Source organism: Schistocerca piceifrons, unplaced genomic scaffold, assembly GCF_021461385.2.
Source record: "Schistocerca piceifrons isolate TAMUIC-IGC-003096 unplaced genomic scaffold, iqSchPice1.1 HiC_scaffold_1806, whole genome shotgun sequence".
Lineage (NCBI taxonomy): Eukaryota > Metazoa > Arthropoda > Insecta > Orthoptera > Acrididae > Schistocerca > Schistocerca piceifrons.
This window is the reverse complement of record NW_025727686.1, coordinates 67013-83790: the sequence shown is the minus strand read 5'-3', so window position 1 is coordinate 83790 and position 16778 is coordinate 67013. Positions and strand designations below refer to the sequence as shown.

The following is a 16778-nucleotide window of genomic DNA, read 5'->3' as shown; positions in this document are numbered from 1 at the left end:
GTATACAGTAAACCTAAAGTGAAGCATCTGAATCTAAAACTGGACTCACAGGAGAGGTTCAAATCATAGAAAATGAGAGTGTCAGTCCTCTTTTACTTAAGTCGGCATTGTGCATTTTGTATTAAATTCGGATGCAATTTCTGTGTTTCATCGACAATAAGAAGGTCCAAGGGATACAGTAATCCTGAAATGAAGCACCGGAATATAAAACTGGACTCACAGAAAAGGTTCAAATCATAGAAAGTCAGAGTGTCAGTCCTCATGTACTTCAGTCGGCATTGTGCCTTTTAAATTTTATTCCGATGCAACTTCTTTGTTTCATCGGCAATAAGAAGGTGCAAGGTATACAGTAAACCTGAAGTGAAGCATCGGAATCCAAAACTGGACACACGGGAGAGGTTCAAATCATAGCAAGTTAGAGTGTCAGTCCTCTTTTACTTAATTTGGCATTGAGCTTTTGTATTAAATTCCGATGAAATTTCTTTGTTTCATCGTCAATAAGAAGGTCCAAGTGATATAGTAAACCTGAAGTGAAGCATCGGATCTAAAACTGGACTCACAGGAGAGGTTCAAATCATAGAAATTGAGAGTGTCAGTCCTCTTTTACTTAAGTCGGCATTCTGCCTTTTGTATTAAATTCGGATGCAATTTCTGTGTTTCATCGTCAATAAGAAGGTCCAAGGGATACAGTAAACCTTAAGTGAAGCACCGGAATATAAAACTTGACTCACAGATGAGATTCAAATCATAGAAAGTGAGAGTGTCAGTCCTCATGTACTTTAGTCGGCATTGTGCCTTTTGAATTTAATTCCGATGCAATTTCTATGTTTCATCGTCAATATGAAGGTGCAAGGTATACAGTAATCCTTAAGTGGAGCATCGGAATCGAAAACTGGCCTCATAGGTGAGGTTCAAATCATAGATAGTTAGAGTGTCAGTCCTCTTGTACTTAAGTCGGCATTGTGCCATTTGTATTAAATGCGGATGCAATTTCTGTATTTCATCGTCAGTAAGAAGGTCCAAGGGATACAGTAAACCTGAAGTGAAAAATCGGAATCTAAAACTGGACTCACAGGAGAGGTTCAAATCATAGAAAGTTAAAGTGTCAGTCCTCTTGTACTTAAGTCGGCATTGTGCCTATTAAATTTAATTCCGATGCAATTTCTTTGTTTCATCGGCAATAAGAAGGTGCAAGGTATACAGTAAACCTGAAGTGAAGCATCGGAATCCAAAACTGGACACACGGGAGAGGTTCAAATCATAGAGAGTTAGAGTGTCAGTCCTCTTGTACTTAAGTCGGCATTGTGCCTTTTGAATCTAATTCCGATGCAATTTCTGTGTTTCATTGTCAATAAGAAGGTGCAAGGTATACAGTAAACCTGAAGTGAAGCATTGGGAACTAAAACTGGACTCACAGGAGAGGTTCAAATCATAGTAAGGGAGAGTGTCAGTCCTCTTTTACTTCAGTCGGTATTGTGCGTTTTGTATTAAATTCGGATGCAATTTCTGTATTTCTACGTCAATAAGAAAGTCCAAGGGATACAGTTAACCTGAAGTGAAGCATCGGAATCTAAAACTGGACTCACAGGAGAGGTTCAAATCATAGAAAGTGAGAGTGTCAGTCCTCATGTACTTTAGTCGGCATTGTGCCTTTTGAATTTAATTCCGATGCAATTTCTATGCTTCATCGTCAATATGAAGGTGCAAGGTATACAGTAAACCTGAAGTGAAGCATCGGAATCTAAAACTGGACTCACAGGACAGGTTCAAAACATAAAAAGAGAGAGTGACAGCCCTCTTTTACTTAAGTCGGCATTGTGCCTTTTGAATTAAATTCCGATGAAATTTCTCTGTTTCATCGTCAATAAGAAGGTCCAAGGGATACAGTAACCTGAAGTGAAGCATCGGAATCTAAAACTGGACTCACAGGAGAGGTTCAAATCATAGAAAATGGGAGTGTCAGTCCTCTTTTACTTAAGTCGGCATTGTGCCTTTTGTATTAAATTCGGATGCAATTTCTGTGTTTCATCGTCAATAAGAAGGTCCAAGGGATACAGTATACCTGAAGTGAAGCACCGGAATCTAAAACTGGACTCACAGGAGAAGTTCAAATCATAGAAAGGTAGAGTGTCACTCCTCTTGTACTCAATTCGGCATTGTGCCTTTTGTATTAAATTCGGATACAATTTCTGTGTTTCATCGTCAATACGAAGGTCCAAGGTATACAGTAAACCTGAAGTGAAGCATCGGAATCTAAAACTGGACTGACAGGAGAGGTTCAAAACACAGAAAGTGAGAGTGTCAGTCCACTTTTACTTAAGTCGGCATTGGGCCTTTTGTATTAAATTCGGATGCATTTTCTCTGTTTCAACGTCAATAAGAAGGTCCATGGTATACAGTAAACCTGAAGTGAAGCATCGGAATCTAAAAAAGGACTTACAGGAGAGGTTCAAATAATAGAAAAAAGAGAGTGTCAGTCCTCTAGTACTTAAGTCGGCATTCTGCCTTTTGTATTAAATTCGGGTGCAATTTCTGTGTTCCATCGTTACTGAGATGTTTCAAGGGATACAGTAAACCTGAAGTGAAGCATCGGAATCTAAAAGTGGACCAACAGGAGCGGTTGAAATCATAGAAAGTTAGAGTGTCAGTCCTCTTGTACTTAAGAAGGCATTGTGCCTTTTGAATTGAATTCCGATGCAATTTATGTGTTTCATCGTCAATAAGAATGTCCAAAGGATACAGTAAACCTGAAGAGAAGCATCGAAATCTAAATCTGGACTCACAGGAGAGGTTCAAATAATAGAAAAAGAGAGTGTCAGTCCTCTAGTACTTAAGTCGGCATTCTGCCTTTTGTATTAAATTCCGATGAAATTTCTTTGTTTCATCGTCAATAAGAAGGTCCAAGTGATATAGTAAACCTGAAGTGAAGCATCGGATCTAAAACTGGACTCACAGGAGAGGTTCAAATCATAGAAATTGAGAGTGTCAGTCCTCTTTTACTTAAGTCGGCATTCTGCCTTTTGTATTAAATTCGGATGCAATTTCTGTGTTTCATCGTCAATAAGAAGGTCCAAGGGATACAGTAAACCTTAAGTGAAGCACCGGAATATAAAACTTGACTCACAGATGAGATTCAAATCATAGAAAGTGAGAGTGTCAGTCCTCATGTACTTTAGTCGGCATTGTGCCTTTTGAATTTAATTCCGATGCAATTTCTATGTTTCATCGTCAATATGAAGGTGCAAGGTATACAGTAATCCTTAAGTGGAGCATCGGAATCGAAAACTGGCCTCATAGGTGAGGTTCAAATCATAGATAGTTAGAGTGTCAGTCCTCTTGTACTTAAGTCGGCATTGTGCCATTTGTATTAAATGCGGATGCAATTTCTGTATTTCATCGTCAGTAAGAAGGTCCAAGGGATACAGTAAACCTGATGTGAAAAATCGGAATCTAAAACTGGACTCACAGGAGAGGTTCAAATCATAGAAAGTTAAAGTGTCAGTCCTCTTGTACTTAAGTCGGCATTGTGCCTTTTAAATTTAATTCCGATGCAATTTCTTTGTTTCATCGGCAATAAGAAGGTGCAAGGTATACAGTAAACCTGAAGTGAAGCATCGGAATCCAAAACTGGACACACGGGAGAGGTTCAAATCATAGAGAGTTAGAGTGTCAGTCCTCTTGTACTTAAGTCGGCATTGTGCCTTTTGAATCTAATTCCGATGCAATTTCTGTGTTTCATTGTCAATAAGAAGGTGCAAGGTATACAGTAAACCTGAAGTGAAGCATTGGGAACTAAAACTGGACTCACAGGAGAGGTTCAAATCATAGTAAGGGAGAGTGTCAGTCCTCTTTTACTTCAGTCGGTATTGTGCGTTTTGTATTAAATTCGGATGCAATTTCTGTATTTCTACGTCAATAAGAAAGTCCAAGGGATACAGTTAACCTGAAGTGAAGCATCGGAATCTAAAACTGGACTCACAGGAGAGGTTCAAATCATAGAAAGTGAGAGTGTCAGTCCTCATGTACTTTAGTCGGCATTGTGCCTTTTGAATTTAATTCCGATGCAATTTCTATGCTTCATCGTCAATATGAAGGTGCAAGGTATACAGTAAACCTGAAGTGAAGCATCGGAATCTAAAACTGGACTCACAGGACAGGTTCAAAACATAAAAAGAGAGAGTGACAGCCCTCTTTTACTTAAGTCGGCATTGTGCCTTTTGAATTAAATTCCGATGAAATTTCTCTGTTTCATCGTCAATAAGAAGGTCCAAGGGATACAGTAACCTGAAGTGAAGCATCGGAATCTAAAACTGGACTCACAGGAGAGGTTCAAATCATAGAAAATGGGAGTGTCAGTCCTCTTTTACTTAAGTCGGCATTGTGCCTTTTGTATTAAATTCGGATGCAATTTCTGTGTTTCATCGTCAATAAGAAGGTCCAAGGGATACAGTATACCTGAAGTGAAGCACCGGAATCTAAAACTGGACTCACAGGAGAAGTTCAAATCATAGAAAGTTAGAGTGTCACTCCTCTTGTACTCAATTCGGCATTGTGCCTTTTGTATTAAATTCGGATACAATTTCTGTGTTTCATCGTCAATACGAAGGTCCAAGGTATACAGTAAACCTGAAGTGAAGCATCGGAATCTAAAACTGGACTGACAGGAGAGGTTCAAAACACAGAAAGTGAGAGTGTCAGTCCACTTTTACTTAAGTCGGCATTGGGCCTTTTGTATTAAATTCGGATGCAATTTCTCTGTTTCAACGTCAATAAGAAGGTCCATGGTATACAGTAAACCTGAAGTGAAGCTTCGGAATCTAAAAAAGGACTTACAGGAGAGGTTCAAATAATAGAAAAAAGAGAGTGTCAGTCCTCTAGTACTTAAGTCGGCATTGCGCCCTTTTGAATTGAATTCCGATGCAATTTATGTGTTTCATCGTCAATAAGAATGTCCAAAGGATACAGTAAACCTGAAGAGAAGCATCGAAATCTAAATCTGGACTCACAGGAGAGGTTCAAATAATAGAAAAAAGAGAGTGTCAGTCCTCTAGTACTTAAGTCGGCATTCTGCCTTTTGTATTAAATTCCGATGCAATTTCTGTGTTTCATCGTTACTAAGAAGGTCCAAGGGATACAGTAAACCTGAAGTGAAGCATCGGATTCTAAAACTGGACTCACAGGAGGGGTTCAAATCATAGATAGTTAGATTGTCAGTCCTCTTGTACGTAAGTCGGCATTGTGCCTTTTGAATTTAATGCCGATGCTATTTCTGTGTTTCATCGTCAATACGAACGTGCAAGGTATACAGTAAACCTGAACTGAAGCATTGGAATCTAAACCTGGACTCACAGGAGAGGTTCAAATCATAGAAAGAGAGAGTGTTAGTCCTCTTTACTTAAGTCCGCATTGTGCGTTTTGTATTAAATTGGGATGCAGTTTCTGTATTTCATCGTCAATAAGAAGGTCCAAGGGATACAGTAAACCTGAAGATTCGGAATCTGAAAACGGTCTCACAGGGAGGTTCAAATCATAGATTGTTAGAGTGTCAGTCCTCTTGTACTTAAGAAGGCATTGTGCCTTTTGAATTTAATTCCGATACAATATCTGTGTTTCATCTTCAATAAGACGGTGCAAGGTATACAGTAAACCTGAAGTGACGCATCGGAATCCAAAACTGGACTCACAGGACAGGTTCAAATCATAGAGAGTTAGATTGTCTGTCCTCTTGTACTTAAGTCGGCATTGTGCCTTTTGAATTTAATGCCGATGCTATATCTGTGTTTCATCGTCAATACGAACGTGCAAGGTATACAGTAAACCTGAATTGAAGCATCGGAATCTAAAACTGGACTCACAGGAGAGGTTCAAATCATAGAAAGTTAGAGTGGCAGTCCTCTTGTACTTCTCGGCATTGTGCCTTTTCAATTTAATTCGGATGCAATTTCTGTATTTCATCTTCAATAAGATGGTGCAAGGTATACAGTAAACCTGAAGTGACGCATCGGAATCCAAAACTGGACTCACAGGACAGGTTCAAATCATAGAAAGTTAGAGTGTCAGACCTCTTGTACTTACATCGGCATTGTGCCTTTTGAATTTAATTCCGATGCAATTTTTATGTTTCATCGTCAAGAAGACGGTGCAACGTATACAGTAAACCTGAAGTGAAGCATCGGAATCTAAAACTGGACTCACAGGAGAGGTTCAAATCATAGAAAGTGAGAGTGTCAGTCCTCTTGTACTTAAGTCGGCATTGCGCCTTTTGTAATAATTTCAGATTAAATTCTGTGTTTCATCATCAATAAGAAGGTCCAAGGGATTCAGTAAACCTGAAGTGAAGCATCGCAATCTAAAACTGGACTCACAGGAGTGTTTCAAATCATAGATAGTTAGAGTGTCAGTCCTCTTGTACTTAAGTCGGCATTGTGCCTTTTGTATTAACTTCCGATGAAATTTCTGTGTTTCATCGTCAATAAGAAGGTCCAAGGGATACAGTAAACCTGAAGTGAAGCATCGAAATCTAAAACTGGACTCACAGGAGAGGTTCAAATCATAGAAAGGGAGAGTGTCTGTCCTCTTGTACTTAAGTCGGTATTGTGCCTTTTGTATCAAATTCAGATGCGATTTCTGTATTACATCATTAATAAGAAGGCCCAAGGGATACAGTAAATCTGAAGTGAAGCATCGGAATCTAAAACTGGACTCAAAGGAGAGGTTCATATCATAGAAAGTTAGAGTGTCAGTCCTCTTGTACTTAAGTCGGCATTGTGCCTTTTGAATATAATTCCGATGCAATTTCTGTGTTTCATCGTCAATAAGAAGGTGCAAGGTATACAGTAAAAATTAAGTGAAGCATCGGAATCTAAAACTGGACTCACAGGAGAGGTTCAAATCATAGTAAGGGAGAGTGTCAGTCCTCTTGTACTTAAGTCGGTATTGTGCCTTTTGTATTAAATTCGGATGCAATTTCTGTATTTCATCGTCAATAAGAAGGTCCAAGGGATACAGTAAACCTAAAGTGAAGCATCTGAATCTAAAACTGGACTCACAGGAGAGGTTCAAATCATAGAAAATGAGAGTGTCAGTCCTCTTTTACTTAAGTCGGCATTGTGCATTTTGTATTAAATTCGGATGCAATTTCTGTGTTTCATCGACAATAAGAAGGTCCAAGGGATACAGTAATCCTGAAATGAAGCACCGGAATATAAAACTGGACTCACAGAAAAGGTTCAAATCATAGAAAGTGAGAGTGTCAGTCCTCATGTACTTCAGTCGGCATTGTGCCTTTTGAATTTAATTCCGATGCAATTTCTATGTTTCATCGTCAATATGAAGGTGCAAGGTATTCAGTAAACTTGAAGTGAAGCATCGGAATCTAAAACTGGACTCACAGGAGAGGTTCAAAACATAAGAAGAGAGAGTGACAGTCCTCTTTTACTTAAGTCGGCATTGTGCCTTTTGTATTAAATTCCGATGAAATTACTCTGTTTCATCGTCAATAAGAAGGTCCAAGGGATACAGTAAACCTGAAGTGAAGCATCGAAATCTAAAACTGGACTCACAGGAGAGGTTCAAATCATAGAAAATGGAGTGTCAGTCCTCTTTTACTTAAGTCGGCATTGTGCCTTTTGTATTAAATTCGGATGCAATTTCTGTGTTTGATCGTCAATAAGAAGGTCCAAGGGATACAGTATACCTGAAATGAAGCACCGGAATCTAAAACTGGACTCACAGGAGAAGTTCAAATCATAGAAAGTTAGAGTGTCACTCCTCTTGTACTCAAGTCGGCATTGTGCATTTTGTATTAAATTCGGATACAATTTCTGTGTTTTATCGTCAATAAGAAGGTCCAAGGTATACAGTAAACCTGAAGTGAAGCATCGGAATCTAAAAACTGGACTGACAGGAGAGGTTCAAAATCACAGAAAGTGAGAGTGTCAGTCCACTTTTACTTAAGTCGGCATTGGGCTTTTTGTATTAAATTCGGGTGCAATTTCTGTGTTTCAACGTCAATAAGAAGAAGGTCCAAGGTATACAGTAAACCTGAAGTGAAGCATCGGAATCTAAAACTGGACTTACAGGAGAGGTTCAAATAATAGAAAGTGAGAGTGTCAGTCCTCTTGTACTTAAGTCGGCATTCTGCCTTTTGTATTAAATTCGGGTGCAATTTCTGTGTTTCATCGTTACTGAGATGGTCCAAGGGATACAGTAAACCTGAAGTGAAGCATCGGAATCGAAAACTGGACTCACAGAAGAGGTTCAAATCATAGAAAGTTAGAGTGTCAGTCCTCTTGTACTTAAGTCGTCATTGTGCCTTTTGTATTAAATTCGGATGCAATTTCTGTGTCTCATCGTCAATAAGAAGGTCCAAGGTATACAGTAAACCTGAAGTGAAGCATCGGAATCTGAAACTGGACTCACAGGAGATTTTCAAATCACAGAAAGTGAGAGTGTCAGTACTCCTTTACTTAATTCGGCATTGTGCCTTTTGTATTAAACTCGGATGCAATTTCTGTGTTTCATCGTCAATAAGAAGGTCCAAGGGATACAGTAAAGCTGAAGTGAAGCATCGAAATCTATAACTGGACTCACAGGAGAGGTTCAAATCATAGATAGTTAAAGTGTCAGTCCTCTTGTACTTGTCGGCAATGTGTCTTTTGAATTTAATTCGGATGCAATTTCTATGTTTCATCGTCAATAAGACGGTGCAAGGTATACAGTAAACCTGAAGTGTAGCATCGGGATCTAAAACTGGACTCACAGGAGAGGTTCAAATCATAGAAAGTTAGAGTGTCAGTCCTCTTGTACTTACGTCGGCATTGTCCCCTTTGAATTTAATTCCGGTGCAAATTTTAAGTTTCACCGTCTATAAGACGGTGGAAGGTATACAGTAAACCCGAAGTGAGGCATCGGAATCTAAAACTGGACTCACAGGAGAGGTTCAAATCGTAGAAAGTGAGAGTGTCAGTCCTCTTGTACTTAAGTCGGCATTGTGCCTTTGGTATTAAATTCCGATGCAATTTCTGTGTTTCATCGTCAATAAGAAGGTCCAAGGCATACAGTAAACCTGAAGTGAAGCATCGGAATCTAAAACTGGACCCACAGGAGGGGTTCAAAACATAGATAGTTAGAGTGTCAGTCCTCTTATACCTAAGTCGGCATTGTGTCGTTTGATTTTAATTCCGATGCAATTTCTGTGTTTCATCGTCAATAAGAAGGTCCAAGGGATACAGTAAACCTGAAATGAAGATTCGAAATCTGAAACAGGTCTCACAGGGAGGTTCAAATCATAGATAGTTAAAGTGTCAGTCCTCTTGTACTTAAGAAGGCATTGTGCCTTTTGAATTTAATTCCGATGCAATATCTGTGTTTCATCGTCAATGAGAAGGTCCAAAGAATACAATAAACCTGCAGAGAAGCTTCGGAATCTAAAACTGGACTCACAGGAGAGGTTCAAATTATAGAAAGTTAGAGTGGCAGTCCTCTTGTACTTCTCGGCATTGTGCCTTTTCAATTTAATTCGGATGCAATTTCTGTGTTTCATCTTCAATAAGACGGTGCAAGGTATACAGTAAACCTGAAGTGACGCATCGTAATCCAAAACTGGACTCACAGGACAGGTTCAAATCATAGAAAGTTAGAGTGTCAGTCCTCTTGTACTTACGTCGGCATTGTCCCCTTTGAATTTAATTCCGGTGCAAATTTTAAGTTTCATCGTCTATAAGACTGTGCAAGGTATACAGTAAACCCGAAGTGAAGCATCGGAATCTAAAACTGGACTCACAGGAGAGGTTCAAATCATAGAAAGAGAGAGTGTTAGTCCTCTTTTACTTAAGTCCGCATTGTGCGTTTTGTATTAAATTCGGATGCAGTTTCTGTATTTCATCGTCAATAAGAAGGTCCAAGGGATACAGTAAACCTGAAGATTCGGAATCTGAAAACGGTCTCACAGGGAGGTTCAAATCATAGATAGTAAGAGTGTCAGTCCTCTTGTACCTAAGAAGGCATTGTGCCTTTTGAATTTAATTCCGATGCAATATCTGTGTTTCATCTTCAATAAGACGGTGCAAGGTATACAGTAAACCTGAAGTGACGCATCGGAATCCAAAACTGGACTCACAGGACAGGTTCAAATCATAGAGAGATAGATTGTCAGTCCTCTTGTACTTAAGTCGGCATTGTGCCTTTTGAATTTAATGCCGATGCTATATCTGTGTTTCATCGTCAATACGAACGTGCAAGGTATACAGTAAACCTGAACTGAAGCATCGGAATCTAAAATTGGACTCACAGGAGAGGTTCAAATCATAGAAAGAGAGAGTTTTAGTCCTCTTTTACTTAAGTCCGCATTGTGCGTTTTGTATTAAATTCGGATGCAGTTTCTGTATTTCATCATCAATGAGAAAGTCCAAAGGATACAGTAAACCTGCAGAGAAGCATCGGAATCTAAAACTGGACTCACAGGAGAGGTTCAAATCATAGAAAGTTAGAGTGGCAGTCCTCTTGTACTTCTCGGCATTGTGCCTTTTCAATTTAATTCGGATGCAATTTCTGTGTTTCATCTTCAATAAGATGGTGCAAGGTATACAGTTAACGTGAAGTGACGCATCGGAATCCAAAACTGGACTCACAGGACAGGTTCAAATCATAGAAAGTTAGAGTGTCAGACCTCTTGTACTTACATCAGCATTGTGCCTTTTGAATTTAATTCCGATGCAATTTTTATGTTTCATCGTCAAGAAGACGGTGCAACGTATACAGTAAACCTGAAATGAAGCATCGGAATCTAAAACTGGACTCACAGGAGAGGTTCAAATCATAGAAAGTAAGAGTGTCAGTCCGATTGTACTTAAGTCGGCATTGCGCCTTTTGTAATAATTTCAGATTAAATTCTGTGGTTAATCATCAATAAGAAGGTCCAAGGGATTCAGTAAACCTGAAGTGAAGCATCGCAATATAAAACTGGACTCACAGGAGGGGTTCAAATCATAGATAGTTAGAGTGTCAGTCCTCTTGTACTTAAGTCGGAATTGTGCCTTTTGTATTAACTTCCGATGAAATTTCTGTGTTTCATCGTCAATAAGAAGGTCCAAGGGATACAGTAAACCTGAAGTGAAGCATCGGAATCTAAAACTGGACTCACAGGAGAGGTTCAAATCATAGTAAGGGAGAGTGTCAGTCCTCTTGTACTTAAGTCTGTATTGTGCCTTTTGTATTAAATTCGGATGCAATTTCTGTATTTCATCGTCAATAAGAAGGTCCAAGGGATACAGTTAACCTGAAGTGAAGCATCGGAATCTAAAACTGGACTCACAGGAGAGGTTCAAATCATAGAATGTTAGAGTGTCATTCCTCTTGTACTTAAGTCGGCATTGTGCCTTTTGAATTTAATTCCGATGCAATTTCTATGTTTCATCGTCAATAGGAAGGTGCAAGGTATACAGTAAAAATGAAGTGAAGCATCGGAATCTAAAACTGGACTCACAGGAGTGGTTCAAATCATAGAAAGAGAGAGTGACAGTCCTCTTTTACTTAATTTGGCATTGTGCCTTTTGTATTAAATTCCGATGAAATTTCTCTGTTTCATCTTCAATAAGAAGGTCGAAGGGATACAGTAAACCTGAAGTGAAGCATCGGAATCTAAAACTGGACTCACAGGAGAGGTTCAAATCATAGAAAATGAGAGTGTCAGTCCTCTTTTACTTAAGTCGGCATTGTGCATTTTGTATTAAATTCGGATGCAATTTCTGTGTTTCATCGACAATAAGAAGGTCCAAGGGATACAGTAATCCTGAAATGAAGCACCGGAATATAAAACTGGACTCACAGAAAAGGTTCAAATCATAGAAAGTGAGAGTGTCAGTCCTCATTTACTTCAGTCGGCATTGTGCCTTTTGAATTTAATTCCGATGCAATTTCTATGTTTCATCGTCAATATGAAGGTGCAAGGTATTCAGTAAACCTGAAGTGAAGCATCGGAATCTAAAACTGGACTCACAGGAGAGGTTCAAAACATAAAAAGAGAGAGCGACAGTCCTCTTTTACTTAAGTCGGCATTGTGCCTTTTGTATTAAATTCCGATGAAATTACTCTGTTTCATCGTCAATAAGAAGGTCCAAGGGATACAGTAAACCTGAAGTGAAGCATCGAAATCTAAAACTGGACTCACAGGAGAGGTTCAAATCATAGAAAATGGAGTGTCAGTCCTCTTTTACTTAAGTCGGCATTGTGCCTTTTGTATTAAATTCGGATGCAATTTCTGTGTTTGATCGTCAATAAGAAGGTCCAAGGGATACAGTATACCTGAAGTGAAGCACCGGAATCAAAAACTGGACTCACAGGAGAAGTTCAAATCATAGAAAGTTAGAGTGTCACTCCTCTTGTACTCAAGTCGGCATTGTGCCTTTTGTATTAAATTCGGATACAATTTCTGTGTTTTATCGTCAATAAGAAGGTCCAAGGTATACAGTAAACCTGAAGTGAAGCATCGGAATCTAAAACTGGACTGACAGGAGAGGATCAAATCACAGAAAGTGAGAGTGTCAGTCCACTTTTACTTAAGTCGGCATTGGGCTTTTTGTATTAAATTCGGGTGCAATTTCTGTGTTTCAACGTCAATAAGAAGGTCCAAGGTATACAGTAAACCTGAAGTGAAGCATCGGAATCTAAAACTGGACTTACAGGAGAGGTTCAAATAATGGAAAGTGAGAGTGTCAGTCCTCTTGTACTTACGTCGGCATTGTCCCCTTTGAATTTAATTCCGGTGCAAATTTTAAGTTTCACCGTCTATAAGACGGTGGAAGGTATACAGTAAACCCGAAGTGAGGCATCGGAGTCTAAAACTGGACTCACAGGAGAGGTTCAAATCATAGAAAGTGAGAGTGTCAGTCCTCTTGTACTTAAGTCGGCATTGTGCCTTTGGTATTAAATTCCGATGCAATTTCTGTGTTTCATCGTCAATAAGAAGGTCCAAGGCATACAGTAAACCTGATGTGAAGCATCGGAATCTAAAACTGGACCCACAGGAGGGGTTCAAAACATAGATAGTTAGAGTGTCAGTCCTCTTATACCTAAGTCGGCATTGTGTCGTTTGATTTTAATTCCGATGCAATTTCTGTGTTTCATCGTCAATAAGTAGGTCCAAGGGATACAGTAAACCTGAAATGAAGATTCGGAATCTGAAACAGGTCTCACAGGGAGGTTCAAATCATAGATAGTTAAAGTGTCAGTCCTCTTCTACTTAAGAAGGCATTGTGCCTTTTGAATTTAATTCCGATGCAATATCTGTGTTTCATCGTCAATGAGAAGGTCCAAAGGATACAGTAAACCTGCAGAGAAGCTTCGGAATCTAAAACTGGACTCACAGGAGAGGTTCAAATTATAGAAAGTTAGAGTGGCAGTCCTCTTGTACTTCTCGGCATTGTGCCTTTTCAATTTTATTCGGATGCAATTTCTGTGTTTTATCTTCAATAAGACGGTGCAAGGTATACAGTAAACCTGAAGTGACGCATCGGAATCCAAAACTGGACTCACAGGACAGGTTCAAATCATAGAAAGTTAGAGTGTCAGTCCTCTTGTACTTACGTCGGCATTGTCCCCTTTGAATTTAATTCCGGTGCAAATTTTACGTTTCATCGTCTATAAGACTGTGCAAGGTATACAGTAAACCCGAAGTGAAGCATCGGAATCTAAAACTGGACTCACAGGAGAGGTTCAAATCATAGAAAGAGAGAGTGTTAGTCCTCCTTTACTTAAGTCCGCATTGTGCGTTTTGCATTAAATTCGGATGCAGTTTCTGTATTTCATCGTCAATAAGAAGGTCCAAGGGATACAGTAAACCTAAAGATACGGAATCTGAAAACGGTCTCACAGGGAGGTTCAAATCATAGATAGTAAGAGTGTCAGTCCTCTTGTACTTATGTCGGCATTGTGCCTTTTGAATTTAATGCCGATGCTATATCTGTGTTTCATCGTCAATACGAACGTGCAAGGTATACAGTAAACCTGAACTGAAGCATCGGAATCTAAAATTGGACTCACAGGAGAGGTTCAAATCATAGAAAGAGAGAGTTTTAGTCCTCTTTTACTTAAGTCCGCATTGTGCGTTTTGTATTAACACTCTAAGCGCCAAGCCCGTAAAATTTACGGGCCTGGGATCGCGCGAAAATCACCAAGCCCGTAAAATTTACGGGCCGCTACATTTAATTTCATTCAAAACACTGCAACGTTATTTCTACGGGTTTGGCCAGCGCTATACGTTTTTCAGATGTTTATTAACAAAATGCGTCCATAGATGTCACGGCAGCGCTGTAATTCATGTTAAAACTTATCTTTGCGTTCTCAGTCTGTATATCATTCAGTTGTTTGTCATCATGTTTCGGCGCGGTTTATCAGACGCAGAAATTGCGGATTTGATCAATCATAGCGACACTCTGGATAATGTAGAGAGTGATTCAGACGATTCTGAATGCAATGGTGTGTTTGAAGGTACGTATTTCCGAATTTTCCACGTAATTGTGCAGTACGCACATATCTGTTGAACATGTGTAAACGATGTATGTAGTTACACATAATGTGATATTCTTTTTAGAAGACGAGATTGATGACAGTTTGTCTTCAGATGAAGACGAGAATGATGTTGAAGGTGTTGCTTCAAATCCAGCAGCTGTGCCGTATCCGAAAGACAGTGAGTGGACTGCAGTTGACACCTACCGACCTCTGCCTGTCAACACGACACCCAGGCAGATACTAGTGGATATTGATGAGTCGAGTTCTGTACTGGATTGCAGTAAAGTGTTCCTTACTGACAGTGACGTAAATGAACTCAAGAGACAGACAAATTTGTATGCATCACAGACAATACAGAAGAAAAGAAGAGGAAATAATCTGAAGCCCCATTCAGTTTTGAGTTCGTGGAAGCCAGTGACTATAAGTGAGATGAGGCGTTTCTTGGGTATTATTTTCCACATGTGTGTTTCGAAAAAGCCCAAAATTGCGGACCATTGGAGCACTAATCCTGTTCTTAGTTGTAACTTTTGTCCCCATGTCATGAGCCGTTTGCGTTTCACTCAGATACTGTCATGCTTGCATCTTGTTGACAATTCAAATCAGAAAAAACCAGGCGAAGATGGATTTCATCCACTTTACAAAGTTTTGCCATATTATAATAATTTGAAGGAGCGATGTATCCAGGCATATCGTCCCTCAGAAAAAGTGACAATTGATGAAGGAATTTGCCCATTTCGAGGTCGTGTGAGTTTCCGTGTTTACATGCAAAATAAGCCTCATAAGTATGGACTGAAAGTATATGCTGTTGCTGAAGCCAGTAGTGGCTATGTTGTAAATTTTGAAGTTTATGCTGGTAAGCATATTGTTGACAATTCTTCGTCTGCGGTTATTTTGCGATTGTTGTCTGACAGCAGCTTGCTGAACAAAGGCCACACTGTGTATTTAGATCGATTTTATTCCAGTCCAGAGCTATTTCAGCAACTGGCAGAGAAAGGCACTGGAGCTGTTGGTACTGTGAACAAATCCAGGAAAGGATTGCCTAAAGATTTAGTATCTGCTAAGCTGAAAAAGGGCGAAATGTCTTTTCGGCGTAAAGATAATGTATTGGCAATGAAGTGGAAAGATAAGAGAGATGTGTATACATTGTCTACAAGGCATCAAGCAACATTTGGTACGCATACTAAGAGAAATGGGTCTGTAGTATTGAAACCACTTCAGGTACTTGATTACAACCTCAATAAAATTGGAGTGGATATTGGAGACCAACGCCTGCAGTACAATCCGTTCCAGCACAGAACTGTGAAATGGTGGCGAAAATTATATTTCCATTTGCTGCTTATGGGAGTATCAAATGCATTTTGGCTGTACAATGCAGTGCACAGGAAGAAAATTACAATAACAGACTTTATAACAGTGCTTGCAGTTCAGCTTGTTGAAGACGACACACTTGAATTCATTCCAAGAAATGAAGGAACTGTAGGTCGGCTAACAAAGAGACATTTTTTGCAGCACATACCTGCAACTACTAAGAAGTATGCTGCTCGTGTGTGTCACGTGTGCAGTTCCAGGAGCAAGAAACAGAGTGGCAAGGCTTCTCGCAAAGAGACACGATACGAATGTGAACAGTGTGGCGTTGCACTCTGCCTGGAACCTTGCTTTAAAATTTTCCACACTAAAAAACAATATGATTCTGTGTGAAATTTATATGTAATACTGTATACTATCAGAAACATGTAATGTAGTGCCACAATTTTGGTTAAAAATAAATCACAATTGTATTCCCTTATTCGTATGACTTTTTCTAAATTCTTAAAACATCTAAGTGATTTCTATAACTGTACCTTAAAGCTGTGCATTGTAAAGTAGTTTCTTTCACTCAGAATTAAAGTAGAAATGTGCAGCTTCAAGATGGTACCAAATTTGCCACAATCCAAACAGTAGATTTGATGCAGTAATTTTTTTAATATTGGTAAAATTGCCCGGTTTCTAGGGACGGGTGCATAAAATAGGCCTGGTACAGAGAGTGTTAAATTCGGATGCAGTTTCTGTATTTCATCATCAATGAGAAAGTCCAAAGGATACAGTAAACCTGCAGAGAAGCATCGGAATCTAAAACTGGACTCACAGGAGAAGTTCAAATCATAGAAAGTTAGAGTGGCAGTCCTCTTGTACTTCTCGGCATTGTGCCTTTTCAATTTAATTCGGATGCAATTTCTGTGTTTCATCTTCAATAAGATGGTGCAAGGTATACAGTAAACCTGAAGTGACGC

General features: G+C 39.3%; 1 protein-coding gene across 1 annotated transcript in view; it reads left to right on the top strand.

Moving 5' to 3' along the window:
* Positions 1 to 16206, top strand: part of LOC124740720 (piggyBac transposable element-derived protein 4-like) — a 104328-nt gene extending 88122 nt beyond the window's left edge. Inside the window, exons 2-3 of the mRNA XM_047248630.1 lie at positions 14294 to 14487; positions 14591 to 16206. Of these exons, the coding sequence (XP_047104586.1) occupies positions 14294 to 14487; positions 14591 to 16206 (1810 nt within the window). The remainder of the gene's footprint in view (positions 1 to 14293; positions 14488 to 14590) is intronic.
* The last annotated feature ends 572 nt before the right edge of the window (positions 16207 to 16778 follow it).